Source organism: Sebastes umbrosus, chromosome 17 (assembly GCF_015220745.1).
Source record: "Sebastes umbrosus isolate fSebUmb1 chromosome 17, fSebUmb1.pri, whole genome shotgun sequence".
In the NCBI taxonomy this organism is placed as follows: domain Eukaryota; kingdom Metazoa; phylum Chordata; class Actinopteri; order Perciformes; family Sebastidae; genus Sebastes; species Sebastes umbrosus.
This window is the reverse complement of record NC_051285.1, coordinates 26,233,084-26,260,095: the sequence shown is the minus strand read 5'-3', so window position 1 is coordinate 26,260,095 and position 27,012 is coordinate 26,233,084. Positions and strand designations below refer to the sequence as shown.

Sequence of the window (27,012 nt, the reverse complement as noted above, 5' to 3'; positions counted from 1 at the left end):
TTGGTTGACCAATTACAACAGAGCAGGCCAGCTGACCAATCAGAGCAGACTGGGATTTTCGGGGGGGGGGGGGAGCTTAAACAGAGTGTTTCAGACAGAAGGTGAAAAAAGGTGCTGCAGCACAGCCGGTATGAGAAAAATAAAGCCATTTTTTAACATTGAAGCATTTAAACATGTTCTAGTAGAAACCCAAAATACAAGTATGCACCTTAAAATAGGATCAAATAAATAGCATAGTAGGTCCTCTTTAATATTCTGTAACAGACGGACAGCGAGGCCAACAGGAAGTAGTATAACATTTATTATAGGGCGTCACACAACACAATATCATGAACACGTGCTTGAAATGCCATGCTGGATCAGTTCTCCAAAGGCCAGTGTTAACATGAGAAGCCACAAGATAAATCCACAATATAACCTTTAATAGAGATTACAGATGATTTCCATGACAGACGACAGATGGACATGTATCAGATGAAGACAAAGAGTTAAGGCGTAGGTCTGTTTAGCGTTTGGTCTTTAACCACATTCTCCCCTAAAAACAGAAAAGTAGCCTCCACTCTGATTAGAAAATACAAATCAAGAAATTATATTTTTTGGCACACAATATAACGGCCAAATTAATAAATCCAGATTCCGTAGGAAAAGCTGTTAAATGCTACCCAACACTACATTTATATATATCATCTAACTAGATATATATATTATCTGTGTTCCTTTGTACATTTGCAGTACAGAATGTAAAGTACATCAAACAGAATAGGTAGAAAGAAAGAACACTATTTATGTATAACGTTCACATATTCTACAAGTCAATCTTTGTTTTATAGTAAATTCATGTTGTGTGTGATTAATAGTCAACAACCTGAATGACGTCCTCATTATTTAACAAAGGCACTGTGTACAGAAACTAAATCTACCTTTTCTAAATAAAAGGATCATTACAAAGTGTAATACTAAGTTGTTAACAGTTTTATTTAGATGCTTTAACCTTTGCCCCCTCTGGAAACAAACACTCACAGTTGATTCATCTCACATATGTGAAGAACATAATGGGGAGTTGCCACTTTTTAAACTGTCAAGATGATTCTGCAACTGTTTTCACCTTAAATGTATTCAGAAGCTACATTTGGTGGGTCGTTTTGCATTTCCAGATCAGTTTTCTAAGCCCAATAATAACAAAAACTGTCAATCATCTATCGTTCAGCCGGTTTAAAAATGATATTTGTCTCAATGTCGCTCACAGACCACCGAGTTCTCACTCAGGTGATCTTTGTCAGGTTTGAATGACTGATATTAAATGCTGTTAATCACTTGTTGAAAATACTGGCCATTTCAAATGATGGTAAAGAATATTACACATCGATAGGTTAATAATATTATTGTATTTGTGGCAAGACAGGCGGCGTTTTCACCAACAGGGAAAATAGTCGCAGACACACATTTGAACTGGGAGGGAATTGTAACATTTATGTCAAAAACAGAAGATGAAATTCACTCAGACCAAACAAGCCACAAGCCTTGAATGTATTCACAGGAAATAAAAGAAAATAGCGCGACTATAATAGCTTTGTAATGGTCGGTGGCAAAATAAAACAAAAAGGTCACAGATTCTGTAAAGTGTTAATTCACAAATTAACCAGAGGCAAAACACAGAACGAAAAAAAAACTCAGCTCTACTTAACTGCAAACAGGCTGGATGGCAAAACGACAAGAGCGTGATATGAAAATAAAAAGTAAAAAAAAATGTATAACAACAAAAGGCTCAATCAGGTTGCAGAGAGACTCAATATTGGTTCGAATCCTGCGACGATGCTGCCATCTAGAGGTTGAAAGGTGTTGCACACTGCATCACAAGTGATGATGTGACTCTTATCTATTGCTTTCAACGGTTAAATGATTGTAACAGACTACATGTGGTAATTAGATTGACCTGGCAACAAGATAAAAAGCTTCACTTAGAGTTAGGAAAAAGTAACGGATCCAACTGCTCAACATTACATTAACCAAACTGAAGACCGCCCGAGCACAAACATTACAACCTCATCACATGCATATCTTCCAACTCAAAGAGGTGTGGGCCGACTGAATGGAACATTAAATTCCTGCTTTGTCATCGCGGACTGGGTGTGGTCAGATGAGCGACACAGCGGCAACTTTCAACCGGAAGAGTTGAGGGGGTTACTCTCTTTAAAGTTACAAAACATGTATCTGCAAAAGTGAACATTTCAAAACGACATCGGAGATCTGAGTAGGAGGAGGACTAACAGTTCATCTGAGTAGGAGGAAAAGATAGAGAGGAGTAGCAAAAATGAATTAAAGCTCAGACCCTGGACGTCGACCATTCCCTACTTGAGTTATAGAGAAATGTTCAGAGAGCCTGGCAGGCGTCCAGGGTTATCTTTTAAGGCTAATCTTCTCTAAGTATGGCTTTGTGTTATGCTTAGTGTTTATATATCTGCCTATGTGTCTAAACACGTGACAAAAGTGAAGAGTAAACACTGTTGTTAGTACAAGCCGGTGTTATGAGAATAAGGGAACAATATTAAAACACCATCCATCTATAACAGTGATATACTCGGATGTAAATCCATCTAAAGCCAAACCACTGTCCTAAGGTTTGGGCACTTGAGTGGTGAACAGGCACTGCACATCAGAAGACAGGCAACATGACAGTAAACCGCGAGGTAAGAATTATCATACAAGTGATTCAGATATTACCGATTTTGTAATATACTCTAAAATTTACAATCACAGTGGGTGAAGATCTAGTGGTGGTTAGGTAATCCAACAAGTTCTCTGAGTTAGAGTTAAACTAATCTATGAGAAATAGAGAATAGACTATAAAAAGCTGGGCTCAGTCTACAGCGAGTTATTTCACTAACTGGGCTCTGAACTGTTTGAGGATGAAGAGGCAGCAGCTGGGACACTCTGCTCCCAAGGTGAATGAATGTCATAGCACCTGACAGGGAGGTGGTGCACTCCACAGGTAGAAATTTATACAGCTCTGGAGAAGAGAACAATATTCAGATTTGGCCTTACGGTTTTGGACTCTTTCCAGCACCTTTTATTGAAGACTGGTGTGTTTTTCCTTCTAAAAACATTCAAAAAGGGGCCAACTCAGACTTTTGTCTCTCAAAAACACCCAAATCTACTTTGGATGACTCGCAGGACTCGCTAACTAGTGCCGTGTGATAAGAATCAATGTGTCTAAAACTAAAAAACAGAAGATACATATATAGTCTGGTCCTTTAGAAGTAAGGCCCCAGCTTGTTATTTTTTTTGCTTTAGAAAATTAAAAACCTCTTAAAAATATAAAAAAAAAACTCTTGGTGGGTGTCAAGTGTTTCTGGTCGAAGGCAGTTGCATAAGGGGTCAGAGGCTGGAAAAACTCTTTTCATGCTTGAGGCAGATAAATGTCGAAGGATTCAGAGTAGCGAGTCTCCGGCCTGACTCTTCAGACGGCTGCTTGGCACTGTTGGCCCATCATCGTCTGGAGCAGAGGGATCTGTGGGATCAGAGGACAGGACAGTTAGCTGCTTTTAACACAGAGTAATAACTATAAGGGACGAGCTCACAGAGAAACTATATATATTAGGGCTGTCCTCGACCAAAGAAATTCTTAGTCGATTAACACTTATATGATTTTGGCAACTAATCGATTTGTTGGTTTAATCAACAGATTTCTTGGAAAATGGAAAATGGACAGATTTCTTGGAAATAAGTCATTCAGCATGAAAAAGCATAAAAAGCGATTAATCGACTAAAGAAATCTTTAAGACCAAAATGACTAACGATTAGTCGACTAAGGGGGGCAGCCCTAATAATATGTATATTATATTTCTCCATTGCAGCAATTTTCAACTTTGGAATGAAATATGAGACCAGAAGAGCCACTTCCTGAAGAAAATACATGTACATTTTTATTTATGGACATATTAATCTTCTGAATTCCAATACGTATCTATGAGTAAAATATGATAAGAGATTTTAAAGAGTAGCTTCAGCACCCCCTGATGGCAAATCTTGTGAGTAACAAGGGGCTGATGGCATTTTGGGAGAATATCTAAATCTAATTATGGACAGTTAATTTGAGTTATGACTATATGTAATCATCATGTTTCTGTAATATCAACTGTAGACACAATGCCAACAGATGTTGCAGGATTAGGTCCCGATCAGGGAGAGTGCGTTTTAGCAGCCTGGGGTGGCTTTTTGTAATTGTTTTCAATGAGTTTACAGCGTTTTGCACGCTGCTTTTGCATTCCTTAGCGCCTCACGTTTTTACAGGCGTGCCCTGAACGCCTTAGATATGCGTGAAATTGTCATAATTAGGATATGAATTCTTGAGTTATGGCCAAAAATGTGTTTTGTGAGGTCACAGTGACCTTTGAAAACCAAAATCTAATCAGTTCATCCTTGAGTCCAAGTGGACATCTGTGCCAAATTTGATCCTGAGGTATCGCATTTTCAAGAATGGACGGGATGTATGTGTACGTACGTACATACAGATGGATGACCCAAAAACATAATGCCTCTGGCCACGGCTGACACCGATGCAGAGGCATAAAAATGTATGTAATCTAAATACTTTGTTCGTGTTTACTCTTAGATTTTTTTAGCTACTCGGGGGCAGCTGAACAAACTGAAAACACTGACATATTATCACCTTATGAAGTTGTTATGGTGACTGTGTTGCTATTTACACAATACAATTTTCAGTTTTGAGTCAGACCTATTAAACTTTGTTCATGGGTGGGTGGTAAAATTCTCCATGTGACTTCCCAGGCTGATCCCAATCTGCACTGCCTCCTTGTGCTATTTTGTTGGAGAGTCCCTGAAGACGTGAATGATAAACTAACAGCACGGAGGCTGCAGCTGGGCAAGATGGAGAATTGTTGAGCGTTGGCGGGTGTTTGTGTTCTATTAAATGCCCTCCGGTCATCTGTTGTAATAATGTTTTATTCCACTGAAAAAGGCTCAACAACTGCTGCTTTGTATTCTGTTTGTTTTTGTTCAAAAAGTTCAAACACTCAATCATAAGCCGAGCATACAGTTGACCCTGAAGATAACGTGTGATGAAATGTATGAACTCTTGTGGAGAACGGCGCCACTCTCACCTTAGACAGATCCACCCCAGTGAGGGCGTTGACGGACACGGGGAGCTCAGCTAATAGACGGTTCACCTCTCCGGTCACGCGGCTGCCGTCTCCACTCAGGATGACAATCTCACTGGTTCTGGCCAGGGGTGCAGCCACCTTACTGGCGATCTGATGAAACACAAGTGAGCATCCGTTGGTTATTTCACTGGCAAAACGCTCCTCATACCATCAATACATGACAGGAATTGACATGAACAGGAAAAAACAAACATTTTTTGGGGGTTTGGCCCTTTGTTCTCCTCACTCTGACTAAAATAATGATACCAAAGTCATCCGTCTCTGATGGATAGCTCTTGCCAGTGTAACGCCCGTGCCACACTGGATGCATGAGCAGCGAGCACGGAACCACTTGCTTTTTATTTTGGCGCCCATGTTAACAGGTTAAAACGCTGACAGGGAAAATGATCTTCTGACAGTATATTGACATCATACCAGCAACATTACCGCAGTTTCAATGTCTACATCAGTAGAATATGGACATGGAAAAAAAATAATATTTATTTTTAAATCAACACATCCTGATTCCATTTAAAAATAAAAGCCCTCTAACGTTGGACGGAACTCCTTCATTTGTTAACACAAGGCTTTTATTCTGAAATAACTGCAGGACAGTGTTGTGGAAAATGCAGTGACTTGCAAGGCTTCATAAATTAAATAGATTACCGACTTTTAATCGTGGATTATTATTTATAAATGAGCACACGCCTCTTAGCCTTTCTCTGTCGAAAATAAATATAAATCAAATAATATGAAATAAAATGCAATGAAGTGAAATGGCTGTTATGAAAGGCAAACTCTATGTAGAAAGAAAGGGCTCGCAGTAGCAGCCCCTCAGCAGCAACGCTGTCAGTGTGGACACCCCACGCATGAGAGACGCAGCAGTTCAGCTAGGAGCAGTCACGCTGCTAATGCATCCAGTGTAGCCCAGGCGTAATGCTTCAGCAAACACCATGGAATAGCATTACCCTAAATGTGAAAAAATTAGTACTTGTTGCATCTGTAAGGCAGGAGGGTTAGTTCATTTCTAATGATCCACTTGTACACCTGCTAGGCGTGTTAAGGAAACATGAGGAAATACTCTTTGGAAGTCCTGACAAAGGCAGATTGTTTCTCTTCGACACCTGCCTTTATAATGGGACTTATCTGATGGTGGAGATGAGTTTGCTTATGTTTGAGAATAAAAATATATATACCAACTTCAGAATACTACAAAAAGCTCATGTTTAAATTAACTGCTGCTTATGATTATTTTTTACAGAATGTGTTTAATTGTTAGCATTCATATGTGGAAAAAAAAGCTGTTTAAAGAACACACAGATGACTTTGGTGCCAACCCTCTAGTGGTGAAGATGTCGGGTAATCAGACCAATAAACTTCCCAAATGTTGGTGTATAAATGAATACCACAGACCAAGGGCAGAGCCTCCAGGACCAGGGCCGTCTTGGCAGCCTCGCCGTACTGCTGGTAGGCTTCAGCTTTGAGCCTCATCTTCTCGGCCTCTGCCTTCCCCACCGCTTCAATAGAGGAGGCCTCGGCCTCACCGATGAGGCGGATCTTGTCGGCCTCGGCCTGCGCCGTCAGCACCGTCTTAATCCTAGGGTTAAAGGTTAGGGGTTAGAGGAGCATCAACGGGACTGTTTAGTGTTCACTGTCATAAGCAGTCAGTCATGTACTGTTCTGCAATAATATATGAATATATAAGCCTGACTTGCAGGTGAAAAAAATAGGCAGATTGTAAATTGAAATGTTTGCACTGAAGGGCGATCTGTGTGGGAGCCACTCACTTCCGTCCCTCAGCCAGCTGCTGCATCTTGTAGGCTTCGGCCTCGGCGGGTCTCTTCACCGTGGCGACGAGCTCCTTGTCCGTGCGGATGACCTCCTTCTCCTCAATAGCGATCTGCTTCTTCCTCTGCACCACCTCGATTTCGATCTCCTCCAGACGGATCTTCTGCTGCTCTTTGGCCGCCTGCAGCTCGAACGCCAGCTGAGCCTCTGCTTTCTAGAGAGGACCACGGGTTTTCATTAATACTTTACTCTCATGTTTCTGTCTTTTAACAATATTCCGCTCACAATCCAATCAAAACTATACAACTCATTACCTTTGTGTTCACTTCCTGGTTAAAGGAAGCTTTCTGCATTTCCAGCTCTCGTTTGGAGTCGGCCATTTTTGTGTCAGCTAAGAACTTGACATCCATCATTTCTTTCTTACACTCAGCTTCCTGTAAAAGATGTGTGGAGAAGATAATGACAGGGAGATGGGTTAGGAGCAGTTTGTTGGTATCCTAATGTGATGGCTATTAGCTAAAAGCTATTTAACAATCAGAGAATGGATGTTATTCAATTGCTTGTCTGTAGTTTTAATTTCCTCTTACCCTGATGCCAGCATCTCTCTCGGCCTCTGCCACTCCGATGTCTGCATCCCTCTGTACTGCAGCTGTCTGAGTCTTTCCCAGTGAGCTCAGGTATTCCACTTTATCGTATACATCCTGTCACGAGGATAAATAAACACGGACGCACGGTAAGTAATTCCATTATTCAAATTAGAAACAGATGTTCAAAAGATAAACGCAGGATGAGGTGATCTTCACACCTTGATGGTGAAGCTGAGGATCTCGATGCCCATGCGGCCGACATCAGGTGATGCCACCTCTCGCACCAGCGAAGCAAATTTGTCTCTGTCTTGGTAAATCTGCTCAACAGTAAGGGTGCCTGAAAGGATGGAAACAGTGGTTAGTGCCTTCCCATTTACATTGTTACTTCTACAGACTTTATTTAACCCAAATTGAGCACACTGACAAAGTTGGGCAATATGTCAAGAGAACAAATTATTCCTCTCTCACCTATGCTAATAATAAACAATCAGCCATGCGCCTCAACTTTATATCAAGTGTGATTCATCATTCAGAACACCTGGGTAAGAGCAGATTTGGATGGTTAAGAGCGTTCGGTGCATCTGGAGTTGACTTCTTATTCTTTCTCTTAACAGAAAATTAAGAGATAATATGAGAGAAATTTAAGAGACCGTTGCTGCATGAGGCCCAATGTCCGATATATACATCCTCATTGTTGCCCTCGACCGTCAATTGATATAACCGAGTGGTGATTCGAGCTACGGTTCATGACCGCTTTTACACTTCATGTTTTAAACACCTGCTCTGACACTGAGGAAGTTCTACATTATATGTTTGCAAGAGCAATTTCTTTGAATAAACAGAAGCAGCACCTGCCATTTGTTCAATATAATGTATCATTCTGTCTCCTGGTGCTCACTGATCAAATTAACCTTGTTCTTGTTTGCCATCGGATCATTGTGTTGTTGTGCATGCTGATATATCTGCTCTATAATATCACACACCTGCAGTACTGACGCACATTGGATGTTCAAGTCAACCACATTTTACCAGAATGGAAACTAAACTAGGGCGAGCTGAGCCAACAACTAAACCTGCCTCTTGGCTATTGGCACATTTTACTCCAAAACCACCTTTCTGGTAAAACTGCTTCACACTGTGACTCTGTGCAGATCATGGTGAGGTTCTTATCTCATACCGAACAAAACAGAAATGTACCTACATTTAGAAACCAGAATCATGATAATTATTACAGCATTTACAATCTTCTGGGAGCAAAACACGGACATTTTTTGATCATTTCTTACATGTTTTGACTCAAAATGTTGCCAAAATAAATAAATAGTTAAAGGAAGAAAAGATCTGTCTGCATCTCCCTTAATCCCTCTCCTTCTCTACTTCCCTACAATGTAAGCAAAGATTTAAAAACGACATGGACTGTCCACATTTGTTGGGGAAAAAAATAAATAAATCAAGTAGTGACAATGCAGTTTAGAGAGACTACCCACCAAGGATGGCGCGCAGGTGACCCTCAAGGGTCTGCAGGATGACGCTCTTGATCTCCATGACCGACTTCCCCAGGAACTGTTCGCAGGCGTAACCCAGCAGCTCATTTTCCGTCATCACCTTCACCTGGTGCCAATATGGACAAAGATCGTCAGCTGAGCACACATCCACAAACACGTGCACAAATACAGGCAACACATGGAAACATGACACATACTAGCTTTTGTGGTATCATACAACAATCACTTTCTCTCTGATCAGTCAACCACACATCATTCTTTTCACGTTCACACAGTAATGTATAAAAAAACAAGTTCACAATGAAGCATAACATTTAGAATGGGAAATCAACACTCAAACTGAATTTAAGAAAAATCTTGCAAAAGTCTGCAATACATTAGTGACATGGATGCATAAAGGCTGGGATGTTTTTAAGAAACTGTTGGGTACATGTGCATCAAAGTTTTGGTCATGCATCTTTGATTTGTTTAGTAATGAACTGCTTCAGTTCTTATTTACACAAGCAAAAGGACTATAAACACTAAATCTGCAAAATTATATCCAAATGCTTCTATATTTTCAATATGCCATAGTAGGTATTAGGGCTGGGCAATATGACGATATATCATCAAAACGATATAAAAAGTGTATCGTATATTTTTTTCTAAATCGTTTCTAACGTGATATAGGCTAGGCCTATATTTATTTCTTTTATCTCTATAATTTCACTAACCTATAAATGGTTATGCTCATTTTGCACTCAAGTTCTTAAAAAAACTCAGTTATCATTTGTCGAGTATTTAATTCACACAGGAGTACACAAAAGTAGGCTTTACCATGTGTTTATTTCATATAGACTATTTATGTATTGAATTACCAGAAAATATGCAATATTGAGACATATATCTGCATTGAGATATGAAATGACCTATATCGGTAGAGAGGATTTTGGCCATATTGCCCAGCTCTACTAGCTATGCATGTACAGAGCATCATTTTTTGTCCTTATTTCATATAAATTATCATAACATAGTGATTATAGTCACACTGTAAGAGTGCCTGGCCATCAGATGGTCTAATCATCAGTAATCAGCTATTAGATGCTTAACATCTGTGATCAATAGCAGAAGATGCAGACAATTTGACTTCAAACCCCGTTCCTTTTGAGCTTATGACAAGCAAAGCATGTACTTATGATCAAAACCCTACTCTATAACTTCATGATGCACCCTGTTAACAGAGTTCTACTTTCAAGTGATAATTACACTAAAGAAAATCCCAACATCTAAGCTTGATTCAGGGTAATGCAGTGCCAATCCCAATTCAGAAATCTACTGTATGTTCCTATTACAAGGTCAAAAAACAATGAACAGGATCATTTAGAGCTGACAGAATTAAATGGCAAAAATAATAATTACAATAAAATGAAACAAAAGAAAATGACCTGAGGTTTACAAGATAAACACAAGGACAGTCAGTGACAGTAAGAGAGGTCACATGTACAGTCAGGAAATCAAAAAAGAAATGGTGTAAGAAGAAAGTTTTGGGTGATATTGTACTCCACTGGAGCTGGAAGAAAAGAGAGAGTGAGCTGGGTCCTTAGGCGAGAGGTCTGCACATGGTTTTGTTTTGCAACATGCACTCATACCAGGAATGAGGGCAACACAAAGTCGGGGGAGGATGGACGTCATTCCAAGGAAACACATGTCTGAAAACAAGAAAAAAGGCTACAAGCCAGCCACACAACACACAACACACAGGACCAGCTCAGACAGACAGCAGGGGGAGCCGTGCCGCGGCCGACACTGGAATAAAGTGTGCAGTGGTAATCTCTGAGCACTTAACTCCTCCTGACCTCCTACCCTATTCCCCTCGTGACACCACCCTTCCTCCTGCCTCCTCCAAACCCACAGCTCCTTCAAGATACAACACTGAAAAGCCCAAGTACAGGAAATGTGATCTAAACTTCTCCTGACAACTATTTCCTCAACTCATGTTGGTCATGTTCATGTTTTGTGTGTTTTTTGTTTTTAAAAAGGTGATGGATTTGTCGATTGATGTGGTTTTACTGTGGCTGTCAAAGTAGACAAACATACTACAATACAAAACGTGATTGAAATCCACTTAGTTAAAACAATATCCCAGATTAACATTCTGCTCTGGTTTCCTTAACATTCATTCTGCCGGGTTCCTCCCTCTTAGTCTAAACATATGTGTGTCTCTTTAATTTAACAAGGACACTACTCCTGTTGCCATGGGACACGCGCACCACAATGGCTTCGGTTTAGGTTGGACCAATCAAACAGTGGCATGATGAGCCTCTCTGTGAAGTGAACTGTGTGAGAGTGAGGGGCTGTTCTAGCTCCAGACAGTGGGCTCATTGTCAGCATGCATGTATGGAAACACAGAGGAAGAGGGAACACTGGCATGACTGTGGTTAAAATACAGAACTGATAATGAGGTATCCTCAAAAAAAAATACTGGCATGCAGACACAAAAAAAGGGAAATGAGGGAACATGAGCAGGATATTGTTTGCAAAACAGAAATGCAGAAAATAGTGGGATATTATGGAACAAGTTCTACAAGAGAAAATCCACCGTAAAAAAGACTTCACTTGTTATTTGGAAGGTAGGGATTCAGTTTGTTGCTTAAAGACACTTAAACTGGATTTACAATTGACTCAAGGGACAACAGTCCTGCAGTAGATATTTACAGTGAAGGTTTTGTATTTCAGCAACTTTGGCATTGATAGAACCACAATCATTGCATCACCTTGTTATAGTGAGTGGAAATGCAAAGGTTTGCTTTGTCTCATTACTGAATTAGGAGACTACCATGAAATCAGCGTTTATCTTCTTTCAGTCACTGTGATAGAGAGTGACAATCACAGAGAGCTGAATGTTTGCAGTGGAGATAGCTTTGCTCCGTGAGTCTTTCTTCAACGTGGGTAATGTTCTTTCACTACCAGATAGACGAAATAGAAATGTTCTGATATCATTTTTTCCCTTCCCGATACCGATTCCGATACCTGAACTTGCATCAGAGTACTGATCCAATACCAGCGTTATAAAATAAGCTATTATTTTCTTTTTAACGGCTGTTTCCTACTGACCATGTATGGATGTGATATGATTATCATCTTTGTTGTATTGGGCTCTTCCGTGCGATGCGTCTTCAAATGTTTTATAAGATTGCTGGTGTTGAAACTATCAACACTAGAGCCACTCCTCGAAACGGAAGCCTTACATACTGTACATATCGCCTTTTTATTTTTATTTTCCACTGTGAAATATTGCCAAATGGCTGACTTTTTCCTGCCGTCTGCTATCGTCACGTGACAAACTACCTGCAGTCAGTTCTTCTTCGCTGCTCTAAGACAGTAGTTTTAACAGTAGGCTACTTTTTTGGGGTGGCAAAGAAGAATTGATTTCCGGTTAAACTAGTTTTTTCTGGGTTAATAAATTATGGTATCCATTCTATTTAGTGTCACAGCCATTCTAGTGAGCCTGCGTTCACAATACCAGCGCCCTGGCCCACCTAAGTGGAACAAAGCCTATAATTAATGTTATTAATTTGTGACGGCCCCTCCGTGTTTGGATCCTCTGCTGTGTCAGTGCTTTCTCTCTCCAGGGCTGCAGACCTGATGAGTAGTCAGCTGTCTGTGGTTTGGGCAGATCTCCTCTCACATCATATCTCTGTGCCTTGGTTTTTGGTTTCTTTTCCTTGTTTTTACAGCATAACATCCATGCAACACATTTCCACACATCCACTCCCTACACTACTGACTCTATAGATTCCTCCCATACATTCTTTTGACTTAGTATACCCGCGTTTATATTACACCTGCGTTTACCCTGCAATGACATGTCAAAATGGCTACTGTGAAAAGGGCCTATTAAAGTATCTAGCAGCAGTACATCTTTAACTAACTGATAACTTTTAATGTGTATGTATGGAGTAGATATAGTTTTATTTTAAGGTGGATTTTCTCTTTGACATAAAAAAAAAGCGTTTTGGCACTGAACAGGATCAAACCAAACCAAATAGCAGACACAATAATAAAACAACAACAAAAAAACACACTGAGATTGACACTGAAATGCACATCAGGCTCTACACAGACCCCTTCTCCTGTCACACCAGGACCAGGTTCAGACTGAAAGTAACACTTTGTCAACATGATGCAAGGGGCTACATTGGTAAGGTGTGTTTCTACAGGTACTAGTGAGACGATGAAATACGAACCAGGAAGCCCAGTTTGAAGGGTTATCAGACACAGTGTGCCAACTGAATTGTTCCAATTCTGTGACTTCACTGAACTAAATAAGCAGGCTGTGTTATTTTGACTCAGTGCTGCTATCAGTCTGAATGCCGGCCTAGTCAAACAGGTTTACCTAGGTGCATTCTGCCCAGACATGAGGGTAAATCATGCAGACAACAATTTGACCCAACATTTCTGTATGTACATCTAACTCAGAGTCCTAATCAAAAAATACAGGTGTGCATCTTAATTTGAGCCCTCTGAATGAAATAGCACCTGTGCTGTGATTATGGGTTGATGCCAGAGAAAAGGAGGAGGGGGGGAGGGGAGGTTAGTGGAGTCTGAACTGGCATTCCCAGAAAAGTGTAGTGAATTACCTGAGCCACCCCAGTGACAGTAATAGCTACACCCTCCGCTGTCTCTACATCATCACACTTGGGCTGCAGGGTCATAATCTCAAGCGTTATCCTGTTGAAGAATGTGGGAAAAAATATAAAATAAAAATTGACATGTTCGGAGGGAAAGCAAATGAAGGGAAGAACACAAGGAAACAAAACAGGACAAAGTGAAACCATTCACCCAAGGACCCCAGATCACGAACAACGGAGCAAAATGAGATGCTATCCACTTCTCAAAACTTGTAGGATTTAGATTTTTGCCGTAATTATTTATTCAAATAACTCAATTTGTATTTAACTTTGGGTTCCTCAAATCCTCTTTTCTATAGCCTTCATTTATTGACCCCGTTGCCAAAGTTGACTCAGAGTTCGGCCTAAGTTAGTGACAGCCGACTGTCTCCCCTTCACTGCAGAAGAAAAAAAGCCATGAAGATGAGAAAAGCAAACATAGACAACGTTAGCTTGTTAGTTGAACCATTTTCCTGGGTCTTCCTTTGGTCTCGAGCACCAGCCCCTGCTTGTTTGTTTTTTTGGTGGTCTTTTGAAGTGCATTACCTGAGCCACCCCTGTCACTTCCAGGGGAACACCCTCCGACGTTTCGATATTCTCGCAGCGACAGAGGATGGTCATAACCTCCAGAGACATTCTACGCAGGCGGGCAGGAAGGCGGGAATAGCAGAGGCAAAACAGTAAGTTGGACAACAGCTGTTAGGAATGTCAGTAACCAAGGTCAAGAGAAAGAGGGAGGAGGGAGGGGTGAAAGACACAGCCGGACCTCCTGTTTTGCCGGTTTTAGCCCAGAGGGCTGTTTCATGTATCATGTGGTGCTGCTGACACCTCTTACAAAACCAGGATCGACACAGCTACAACGCAGCTTCTCTGGTCTCTGTCTGTTAATAAATGTTTCAGTGATCTGGGACAAAGACCAAGATCCATGTTGAAAGGATTCTTGAGCAAAGCGCCTCTCCAAAGATTACATTGTATGGAGATTACACAAGAATGTCCTCTACAAACAATCATTATCCTCCTCTCCAGTACTAGGCCGGCTGTGAGATTATGTTTTGGACTGGATAAAAACAGCCAGAGCCGTTCTTTTACAATAAACACTGATTCATTGTTGTCCGAGTCAAAGACATGGGAGGCTGACTGCAGCTACGCTTAGAAGGGGAGAGTCTCTGGTTAGCAGCTCTTCCTCCCTCTTCTCTCCAGACGAATTGGATCAATGAGTCACAGGCCTGGACATTAACATGATTACTGCATCAAAAGCGGGAGGCCATGCTGCCTCCCCCCACCCGTTTTCATAACGCTGTCCTTATGCTCACGGGGCTTTTAGCTGAAGTGGCCACTACTCTCTCCTGTTTTGATCATCCAAGAAAGCATCTGAAATGAGGAGCAAACTGCACGACCGAAATGCAGAATAGAAATAGGCGAAAGAGGATTCCTGGGACAGCCGGTCTCTAAATGCATCAACTTTATTTTATTGTTGAGGTCTACCATTACGTTTCCTAGCAACTAAAGACAAAGAGCAGCACTTAATGGGGAATGGGTAACCTGCAGGAGATACACTGGGGATTAGACAGGGTGAGATCAACACCAGACGAAGCAAAGCAGGTTAGCAAAGTAGAAACAAAGACGCAAGCAAACCCCAAATAGTACATCAGTTAAAACCAGGAGCGCCAGAGACGAGGACTATTAATAATCACACGTTAGTCCTAGGGCTGTCAATCGATTAAAATATTTAATCGTGATTAATCGCATGTTTGTCCATAGTTAATCGCAAATTAATCTTACATTTTATCTGTTCAAAATGAACCTTAAAAGGGAGATTTGTCAAGTATTTAATACTCTTATCAACATGGGAGTGGGTAAATCTGCTGCTTTATGCAGATGTATGTTTATATTTATTATTGGAAGTCAATTACTAACACAAAACAATGACAAGTATTGTCCAGAAGCCCTCACAGGTACTGCATTTAGCATAAAACAATATGCTCAAATCATAATATGGCAAACTGCAGCCCAACAGGCAACAACAGCTGTCAGTGTGTCAGTGTGCTGACTTGACTATGACTTACCCCAAACTGCATGTGATTATCATAAAGTGGGCATGTCTGTAAAGGAGAGACTCGTGGGTACCCACAGAACCCATTTTCATTCATATATCTAGAGGCCAGAGGTCAAGGGACCCCTTTGAAAATGACCATGCCAGTTTTTCCTCGCCAAAATTTAGCATAGGTTTGGAGCGTAGCAGCAAGTTACGTTAATGCGATAAAGAAATTAGTGGCGTTAAAACAAATTTGTGTTAACACGTTATTATCGTGTTAATGTTGACAGCCCTGATAATATTATCTCATGTCAGTTCATGTTCATTATGATTACTGTACGCCCTCTTTTACAGGTGGTACAGATAGATTAGGGGCTTTTCAGTCTAAATTTGTGATCACTCAGATGTGAAAAAGTCTCACTGAGAGCTGGCCACATGACAGCCCACACTCTGTAAACAGTTTCATAACGGCAACCAAAGTTGTTTTACTGACATTAAATCAACCCAGCGCCACAACTCTGAGCTTTCCCAGGGATACATGAGTACATTTCAGAGTAGGTAGCTTTAAGCTTTACAGTGGGTTAAACATCAAACAAACAAGAGTTGCGAGTTCACAAAGTCTATGTCCCTTTGAGCGTCAGTGTTTCCAGCTAAACTTGATTTAAATATTTTTTCTGGTTTTAAGCTCTGGCAGAGAAACAAAACACTAATTCCATTTGTTTATTATCAAGTGAATATCACTTGCAAATTCTTTTCCATTTCTTTTAACTTGTTTGCTTCAGTGTCGGTGTGGGAGTTTAACACACTGCAAGGTTAACAGTTGTGTTTTTGGTATACTTTTGTAAATATTATGCTTACAACTTTCCCTGACCTTGCCATTATACACCATCTGTTTATCTTTCCAGCGTTTTCTCGGAAGCTGGTTTGTTGGAGCTGCATTTAAAAGCAGCGCACAGTGGTGAGCCCCTATGTTTACACATTTAATAAACATTTAATATTGATACTTCAATTTACCATAATGACTTGTTTATTCTTCACTGAACTGTACAAGGGTAGGGAAGTCTTAATAAAATAACTTTTTAAGGGTATCTGCAGAGATAAACTTAAAATATTCTTAATACATACTATGAAAATAAGACTATTGTCAAAATAAAAAAAACGTATTATTCTTAAATGTTTAAGTACAAATTTTGGCATTATTCATAACGTATCTTATGGTCAACAAATCCCATGACAATAATTAAATAGAGCATTTGTTGGGAACTATTTTCAGCCGTGGATTAACGCAGCTGGTGTCCTAGAGTATTTATAGCACCAGGATAATGTATATGCGATTGGCTCGAACTACAGTGCCCACGTTCATCGTTATGAAGGAACATGTCACCCAGTGCAACAGCGTGGCTCATTGCTGTGCGTTTTTAATGTGCTCACTAAATTTAATGACAAACTGGTCAATAGATTTTGATCCATCTTGTTCCACCCAATGAACATCCTGGCCTAGTGATGGTATAGGAAGAAAGACCAGGAAGTCACCAAAACATTAGGAAATCCATCTGGAGGTATTAAATATTTATACCAAATTCCATAACAACAGAGCGCAACGCCCGCAAGAGGGGGAAAACAATCGGCGCCACAATATGCAACCAAGGGCTGAAACGCAAACAAAATGCTTGTAGCTAGCTAAAAACATCAGATTTCAGCATGTCAGAGGATTATTTTAGCACCCTATGTCTACCAGGGTCGCAGTTAATAACTAAAATGATCATAGGACAAGTTAGCTGTTAGGTGTTAGCAAGCTTCTCTAGTTAGTTAAGGCACTTGCAAACATAATGCTGCATAGCTTTCTGATTTATCCTCATTCCACTATAACATAAGCTGCATACTGTCAACAAGCTTTAGCTTAACTTGCAGAAATATAGTTATCTTAAAACTGACAAAATGCTGCAGTCTTAAGTTTAGGTATACTGTGTGTCAGGATCCTAGTTTTCCCATTCTTCCTGCTGATGCCTCCCGTCTTATTGCCTGTTTCCTCCGTTTTTTGGTTCAGCAGCTTATAAAAACTTAGTTCTGGGTTCTTTACCCTTGTTGGTGATGCATCCCACCACACAACAGATTTTAGACATTTTCTGTTGTTTGCTAGCAGACAAAAGTGACAAGGATTCACCTTCACATAATACAAAATCAATGGAGAGCGATGGATTGTCTTCCCCTTCGGTTTGGGCGGGACTTAATTGCGCTCTGTCTCTATGGCAATTTGACCACTAGTTGTTTAGATATCTCCCCTGGACCAAATAGATGGGCAGCTAGACAAATCAAAATACCCTTACACCCCCCAATAGCAGGGCAAAAAGGAGAGGAAAATATTCATTGGTAAGGGAAATAAAGTCTTATTGTGTTTAGCAATGTATAAATATGAAGAACATTTTTTCAGACCTGCAGATACCCTGTTCTTAAAAGCTCCCTGACTGATTCTGTGAGCACTGTACCATCTAAGACTGAATGGCTCTAGGGGACATTTAAGCACTTTCTTTGGTTTGGCGCCAGAGCAGAGAGGTGATGACTTACCTCTGGATGTCAGAGATGAGCCACCAGGCCCAAGACCAGCCTCCCACAACATATGTCTTCTGATCTGAGCCACAGCAGCCACCTTTGGAACAACACAGATGAAATGGACGTCACATGGTTAGAATCAATACAGAGAAAAAACTGTAGAAGCATCAGTAAGAAAAAAAGGGATCAACTCGAAAGCAACAGGCCAGAAATTTGATTTAGATTGTTTAGACCTTTAAAGCGGCTTTAACCGGTATTTTGCACTCGTAGTGATGAACCTACTGAGAATCACAAAGCTTTATGGCAAGTTTCAGCTCATTGTTTAGATGTTTGGTCCACAACTTTACTGTTTTGATTCACTCTCACTGCTATCATAGTGCCGTTTTTAGCTGTGCAAGGCAGCTAAACAGCTCTAAAACCACTACCTGCTCAGCACCGAACAGCAGACAGACACTGTTAGAAACTAGCTGTGAACAAAGTGGTACTTGCTTTATGCAAATATATGTATTTATTCATTATTGGAAATCAATTAACAACACAAAACAATGACAAATATTGTACAGAAACCCTCACAGGTACTGCATTTAGCATAAAAAAATATGCTCAAATCATAACATGGCAAACTGCAGCCCAACAGGCAACAACAGCTGTCAGTGTGTCAGTGTGCTGACTTGACTATGACTTGACCCCAAACTGCATGTGATTATCATAAAGTGGGCATGTCTGTAAAGTGGAGACTCGTGGGTACCCACAGAACCCATTTTCAGTCACATATCTTGAGGTCAGAGGTCAAGGGACCCCTTTGTAAATGGCCATGACAGTTTTTCCTTGTCAAAATTTAGTGTAAGTTTGGAGTGTTATTAGAGCCAGCTACAACCTAAAAATCACAAAATGTGTTAATGCGCGTGTGTTAAAAAGTAGTGGTGTTAAAACAAATTTGCGTAAACGCGTTATTATCGTGTTAACTTTGACAACCCTAGAAGGAATACATTTATAATAATACGTACAATACATAGGCATGTATGTAGCTGTAGCAGCAGATTTGGCTTTAAACCCCATACTAGCATAGAGGTAGGACAGTGACACAATTTTCATATCCTTCACGTGCTTTTCTCAGGAAGATGATCATGTGCTGTTCTGAAAGTCACAAAAACAAGCACCACTCCGTCTCCCAACCACAGCGCCCACAATGTTTGCTCCAGTTGCACTACGAGCATGCACCTCCTCTCTGCTTTCCGGTGCTACTTTCACTCGTTTCATTTGTCGTTACTTTCCCACGCAAATACTGTCTGGTAAGTTGCTGTGATTTACTGTGTAACAAACGCAATGTTTTGTTTTTTTCCTCAAGATAGGGCGAGATGTTTAACAACTATTCTGTAAATGCTTCATGTGGTTTATTTATCCGATTGTGGTGGTTCGTGTGATTAAATGTAAACTTAAAAATCACACTAAACTGTCCTGACGATGCTCATTAAGCATTAAATTAACACCTGAAACAAACCCTTCTCTCTACAAAACATACTACAATGCACTTTTTAATTTCCCTATAGGGATATTAAACTACATGCAGACCACCACAGAAACATCCCATTTCAACAATTTCATCTGCCATTTCCCTTCCAACACGCCACTGTAGAAATTATAGTAATAGTTAGTGAATTTCCAGATGTAAGTTAGGTGTAAAGAAACACATATTGGTCCAAGTCTCTGGCCTCGGTGTGATGGTTTAATCTGGTGTGTTGAGTGTGAGATTCCCAGCTGTCACACTGTTAACGGACAGACAGATGAGGGGGAGGAGCTGGACTATCTTTACTGACACATACTCCCCCAACAACCAAACATTACAGCGGGACATATTGACCCACATCCCACACACACACTACTGATGTGTTTTCCATCAACAGGGTCAAAACTTTTAAGGTCATATTATGAAATTTCAAGTCTATAAGAAGAAATCTTACTCTGACACAGTGGCCGCATCCGTTTCCAATTTTTCACATTATACAAATAATGGACTTTCCTCCTGGTGTGTGATGGAACAATAACCCACAGGAAACAGTAGCATAATGTGCAAAGAGAGCAGGAAAGGGACACAGAGCACTGAGCAATACTCTCAACTTGAGCTCAAAATGATGACCTATTGAGCTAGTCTGTCTTGTGACTCTTTATATTGCCACATTACCCTCAGTCCATCTTGCCCCAAACAATTAATATCTGGGAAAATGTAACATGTACTGCTCAAATATAATGAGACTGACTTTTTTTTTTAATTAATCAACTCTTATTTTCAATTTTACGTTTTTAAAATTTTTAACACGATTATAATGCGTTAACGCAATTCGTTTTAACGCCACTAATTTCTTTAACGCATTAACGCAACTTGCGATTTTTAGGTTGTAGCGGGCTCAGTTTTTAAGTTAAGTGAAGATACCGGTCATATGAAACTAGAAAACCTAAGGAATCCATTAGTACCAATCATGTTATACTAGCTTGAGAAAGAGGCTAAATAATCCTCTAAACTTGTGCTAAATTTTGGAAAGAAAGGGGTCAAAGGAGTCCCTTGACCTCTGACCTCAAGATATGTAAATAAAAATGGGTTCTATGGGTACCCTAGAGTCTCCCCTTTACAGAATCTTGGTATTATCTTTGACCGGTATATAACTTTTGACCATCATGTCACTAACTATCTTGAACTATTAATTCACACTTTCATATTCTCCCGTCTAGACTATTGTAATTCCCTCTACACCTCAGTCAAACTGCTTTAAACCGCCTACAGCTGCCAGCTTATTAACCAGAACTAGCAGTTGATCACCCTGTTCTGAATCCCTCCATTAGCTTCCTGTAAAATTCAGAATAAACTATCAGATCTTGCTAATACATATAAGGCACTGCATGACCTCTCACCCAGTTACATTTCTGATCTCATAGTTCCTTATTCTACTTGTCGACCACTTCGATCCTGACATCTCTGCCTTTTATCCATCCCCCACTCCAACTGCAAAACAAAAGGTGAACGGGCTTTTTCTGTCTTAGCCCCAACCCTCTGGAATCACCTCCCCCAGTCTATTAGAGCTGCTGAATCTCTGGACTGCTTTAAGTGGCTTCTAAAAAAACACATCTCTATAGGCAAGCCTTTCTATAGGCCTCATCCACATATCTGTTTTAGTTTGATCTGTCTCTCGTTGTTTCTGTGTTTCATATTGTGATTATTCTTGGTTTCTATCATTGTTCGATGTTTTATTTGTGTGTGAAGCACTTTGTAATGGTGTGTTTTTAAAAGGTATATAAATAAAGCTTTACTTACTTACTTACTTACTTACAGACATGCCCACTTTATGATAATCACGTGCAGTTTTGGGTGAATCATAGTCAAGTCAGCACACTGACACATTGACAGCTGTTGTTGCCTGTTGAGCTTGAGTTTGCCATGTTATTATTTGAGCATATTTTTTTATGCTAAATGCAGTACCTGTGAGGGTTTCTGGATCAATAGTTGTCATTGTTTTGTGTTGTTAATTGATTTCCAATAATAAATATATACATACATTTGCATAAAGCAAATATATTTGCCCATGTTGATAATAAATACTTGGCAAATCTCCCTTGAAGGTACGTTTTTGAATAGATTTATTTATTTATTTATTTTAATCGATTGACAGCCCTAATTTCTAGACATGCTCCGTTACAGCATAAACTAATTCATACACATTAGAAGTGCTGTTTTAATTAAGGAAAGTGTACGGGACAGGCTTTTACTATTTAAACCCACCTGACTCCTCCCAAATGGCATTGCAAACTAAAGTTGTAACAGGCCGAGGTCCTATTGGAGCAACAAACCATAATAACCCCAGTGGTTCCAGTCTACCACCGGCATATCTGAGATTCCTGACTGCATTCACTCCACAGTGGAGGGGGGGGGGAGAGGCTCCATGTGAATGAATGAGAATTAACACAAGCTAAAAAAAACCTGTCATCAACTTTCCTTGATGCAGGGTTTTGTTCTGGAAAAGTAATGAACGTATTTGCTTACAACAGATAAGGTGTTACTTCACTTCTTGAATTTCCCTCGGGATTAATAAAGTTACTATCTATCTATCTTTTTACCTTTGGCCCAGAAAAGGAAATTGTGCTTTGGCACTCAACCTCGTAAAAAATTAATTTCTTCACAAGTCTGTGAATCAAGATGTGCAACTCACGCCCACTCATTTCTATGTGTGGTGACTGATACGCTCTTAACAGTTTGTTCACAATGGAAAATCCCAAAGCGGTTTCTCTTTTTTTTTTGTTTTTGTTCATCACATGTGGGTCGGACAGGAAAACTACCCTGACAGATTCAGTTACAGAAGCCTGCTGGAAATATTTGGTGCACTACACTGCCAAACCACATTTATAAACTTAGGCAAGATTTTCAAAAAGAGGCAAAGGTCAGTAATTCCACCAGTCCACCAGGGATCCATATCAGATCAATGGAGAATGCCGCGACATGAAAAATAGTCTTGTTTTTACTATAACTTGACAACATAGAAGAGATTAGTGAGCCGCTGTATAGAATGAGTGTTGTGATTCGACTCATGGTTGCATTTTATTTTGCAATATTTTCCGGAGGAATTTAATTTCATTGTCACTGTGCAATATCATTTTCCACTTGTGCAATTTTGTTAATAGTCTGTTTATTGTCAATACTGTATATACTGCTCCTTTTTATTTAAATGGTTCATATTTTGTTACACTTTGTTTAGCTCTTTTTTACTGTGATAGCTGATGCATCTTGTTTTTTTGCACTATCCCCTTTGCTGCTGTACACTGCACATTTCCCCACTGCGGGACTAATAAAGGAATATCTTATCTTATTTTGAATAAAGGAAAATCCAACGCCAGTCTGTTGGACCAAAACTTTGACACAAAAGGGGGCCCTGACCTCTGGGTTTGAGGGTCCCTGAGATTAAGAAAAGTGTTTCAGATCTAAGAAAAATCAGCTGATGGTGAGTGTGGAACCTGGATCATTTATCAGCCCCTGTAATTTAATTAATTTTGCCGTATTCCTTCTGCGGCAGAGAGCCACCATATCCTTCCACTATTTGCTCAAGAGAAATAGACTTAAAATAAACCCATTAGCCCAGCTTCCCCACATCTAATACTATAATGACTGCTTTATCATAACAAAACACCACAGACAAAGTAGATCCATGAGCAAATCTTGCACTGAGAGACAAAAATAAGAACAGATGCAGAACCACAACCATGCTAATCCACTCAACCAGTGGTCAGCAACCTTTACTATCAAAAGAGCCATTTTAGGCAACAAATAAATAAATAAACATGTCTGGAGCCACAAAACATTTGATCATTGTGATGAAGGTAACACAGTTTATAGTCTAAGTATATAGTATATAAGTCTAATGCAGTGAGGGCCAAAGTGCAAATATAACATATAATATATATATATATATAAAATACAATATATATATAATATATATAACATATATATATATTTTTTATATATATATATATATATTTTATATATATATATATATATATATATATATATTTTATATATATATTCAGATTCAAGATTCAAGATGTTTATTCTCAAACTGCTTATACAGGTACAATTGTGTGAAATGCTTTTTGCTGGGAGCTCCATTAAAATAATAAGTTATATTACAATTACAATTAGTTATATTACCATTACGTTATATTACAATTACAAATACTTTAAGTTATATTACAATTATAAAAATAAATACTTTGTACAAGGGCATATTAAGAATATATACAGGCATATTAATAACATAATATTAATATAATATATATATATATATATATATAATATATATATATATATATTATATCACTGGTCAAACAAACAATGGTGGCATCAAGTGTTTGACAATTTATTTGTCTTATGCTTTTCATTGTATGTAAATACTAATTGTTTTTGACTATCCACTTGTTGGTATGATCATTCTCTTTTTCTTTATTTTTTTCTTGTTCTACATGTTCGAAATACATTTTGAAATGAAATGAAATCATCTATTTAGGGCTTGAATAAAGGTGTGATATATATATATAACAATTTATTATTCTTATGCTTTTCATTGTATGTAAATACTACTTGTTTCTGACTGTCCACTTGTTGGTATCATCATTCTCTTTCTTTCTTTTTTTTTTGTATTCTACATGTTCGAAATGAAATTTGAAATGAAATGAAATGATCTATTTAGGTCTTAAATAATTATTGAATATAGGTGTGTTTTATATATATATATATATATATATATATATATATATATATGTATAGAGAGAGAGAGATTTATATATATATATGTATATATATATATATATATAAAACATATAACATATAATATATATATATATATATAACATATATATATATAACATATAACATATATTATATATATATATTATATATATATATAATATATATATATAACAATTTATTATTCTTATGCTTTTCATTGTATGTAAATACTACTTGTTTCTGACTGTCCACTTGTTGGTATCATCATTATTTTTTTTAATATATATATAAATAACATATTATATATATGTGTGTGTTATAATCTCATAGTCATAAACTGTTGGTGTGATCATTCTTTTTCTTTATTTTTTTCTTTTATTTTTTTGTATTCTACTTGTTAGAAATAAATGTAGAAATGAAAACCACATGAGTTATAGGTGTAGTAAAGGTTAGGAGAGTGTTGGTGTCTTTAGCAGGAATGAGCTCCTGGAGCTAGCTGTTAGTTAGCCTAGCAGCTAACGTTCCGGACCGTTTAAAAAGCGTCTCGTTACCTGAAACCACCAGGGCCTCGTTTGGTCCGACGGTGTGGCAGTTCCCCATTATATACTGACAGAAAATAAACGTATCCAAACCTACTCGACTCTTACTGAACTAATCGCACTTATAAACTCTGTTTTTCCCGTTTCTTTCCTCCTCCAGTTCTCAATTATCGATGATGGGTTTTTTCTTCCAGCTGCAGTCGAGCAGTGAGTGCGTCAAGTCGAACCTTATATGACGTTGCACTTCTGCTTTTTACTTTCAAAATAAAAGGTTATGTTTTTTTTTTAATTCTTTATTGAATTTTACATATAAACATATATTCATATATACACATTTTTTTTAATGCTACGATCTGCAATCAAATTATTTTGAGAACAGAGCCGGAGAAGGTGGGTTCATGCTGAGTTCACCTGGCCGCGGAGAAGATTCAGACAAAAAGGTGGAAAATCAATTTAATATAAAAAAATATTTTTTTAAATAAAGAAATGCATTTATCTTTTCCAATTAAATCCAACATGCAAATTCAAATATCCTAAACCAATATGTAAAATTCAATATTTTTTTATTGAATTTTACATATAAACATATATACATATATACACATACAGACAGACTAACAATATTAATAATTAAATTATACAATGAAATGTTTAGTCAGAATTTCCACAGTAATCAAAGAAAGAGAGACATGATATTTCATGTATTTCACTTGTCTTGGTTCAAGGTCTTTTTATTGGTATTCTGTACAAAATCCAATAAATCACAGAAATAATTGTATAAACAAATTATACCCCCACCCCCATCCCTATAACAATGTTACTGCACCATTAAATAAGCAGAATTAATTTCATAAACAATTACATTTATACATATAAATGAATTAAATGCAATAGAAACAGAAACGAAACATATACAGAAAAAAGGGAAAGAACCAAAAAAACAAAAAGATAAGTAAATTAAAAATAATAATAATAAATAAATATAATAATTTTTTATTATAATTTTTTATTATTATTTTTTATTTTTTAATAAAAAAAATTATATATTTATTATTATTATTTTTAATTAACGTATTTCACATATCTAACACAGAAAACAATAAAATAAAAGATAAGACAAAACAAATAAATACCTCAAAGAAGAAGAGCAAAAAAACAACAACAATTTCATAAAAGGTAATGATGAACAGGTTATCATGTGGATTTTATTTTGACAGTTAAACTGTCATGTTTTTGTTCTTGTTTCTCTGAAGCTTGACTCAGCTGATCAGAAACCCCTCCTCTCTGTTCTGCCCCTCCTCCACCGTGGAGAGACACGGTGCCATAATAATAAAATAGGCGTGGTTGGTTACATTTCCTTTCATGAAAGTAATCTAAACAAGAATCTCTGTAATTTTCCTCACAGAGAAGTGTGTTTGTGGTACTCAGCCATGTGTTTAGTAACCTCATCACATAGTATTTATGTCCTTTGGCATCATTAACATGGTCATAGGTTGTTGTGACAGCTTCTCTGTGATACAGATAGAAGATGTGTGTTGCTGTAGAGTGGTATGCAAATAAAATTCATGCAGTGTTCTCATAATTTCTCCTATTTCTAAATTATTCAAGCAGCTTAGATTCTCTGTTTGTATTTTCACGACCAGTAAGCACAGTCCATGCAGTCGTAAGCCACTCATCCCAAGGGCTGAGTAAAAGCGTGGACATTCAAAGCAATATCAGAATGTATTCACGGTAGTAGATCTGCACAATCACAATCTTTGACCTTATCATTACCAAAATATTTGATGGGCTATAGCAGTGCAAAACAAGGCGTGGCACATCCTGCCCTCCCACGGAGCGAGCCCTTTGTCAGCACTATAATCCACATAGACCGGCATGACTGCTTTTCCTTGAGAGAATGCCACTAATTGCATGTTAGCACTTGGCTCTGTACGC

The 27,012-nt window shown here is 38.5% G+C and overlaps 1 protein-coding gene and 1 long non-coding RNA gene across 4 annotated transcripts; one reads left to right on the top strand and one right to left on the bottom strand.

The window, feature by feature from the left end:
* Positions 1–283: 283 nt before the first annotated feature.
* Positions 284–25,307, bottom strand: LOC119475322 (flotillin-2a). 3 transcript variants are annotated; one of them, XM_037747907.1, is made up of 11 exons: positions 25,090–25,307; positions 18,289–18,370; positions 14,235–14,325; positions 9,022–9,145; positions 7,753–7,871; positions 7,535–7,648; positions 7,262–7,381; positions 6,947–7,161; positions 6,573–6,756; positions 5,121–5,270; positions 284–3,508 (listed from the first exon to the last, which is right to left on the bottom strand). In XM_037747907.1, the coding sequence occupies exons 1-11, from the start codon at positions 25,136–25,138 to the stop codon at positions 3,458–3,460; spliced, it is 1,299 nt and encodes a 432-aa protein (XP_037603835.1). In that variant the 5' UTR covers positions 25,139–25,307; the 3' UTR covers positions 284–3,457. The 3 variants fall into 3 exon arrangements, with proteins under 3 accessions (XP_037603835.1, XP_037603834.1, XP_037603836.1); XM_037747906.1 differs by lacking the exon at positions 14,235–14,325 and adding an exon at positions 13,659–13,749 and having other exon boundaries at positions 25,090–25,305; XM_037747908.1 differs by lacking the exons at positions 14,235–14,325; positions 25,090–25,307.
* On the top strand, positions 11,621–12,092 carry LOC119475323. Its single transcript, XR_005203763.1, has 2 exons — positions 11,621–11,745; positions 11,938–12,092. It is a non-coding gene; the product is annotated as an uncharacterized LOC119475323 (long non-coding RNA).
* Positions 25,308–27,012: the final 1,705 nt, after the last annotated feature.

Coding starts and splice junctions, on each gene's coding strand:
- LOC119475322 (XM_037747907.1), bottom strand. CDS start 25,138: ATGGGGAACTGCCACACCGTCGGACCAAACGAGGCCCTGGTGGTTTCA. Junction 18,371..25,089: donor CGAGGCCCTGGTGGTTTCAG/GTAACGAGACGC, acceptor GTTGTTCCAAAG/GTGGCTGCTGTGGCTCAGAT. Junction 7,382..7,534: donor AGAGAGATGCTGGCATCAGG/GTAAGAGGAAAT, acceptor CATCTTTTACAG/GAAGCTGAGTGTAAGAAAGA.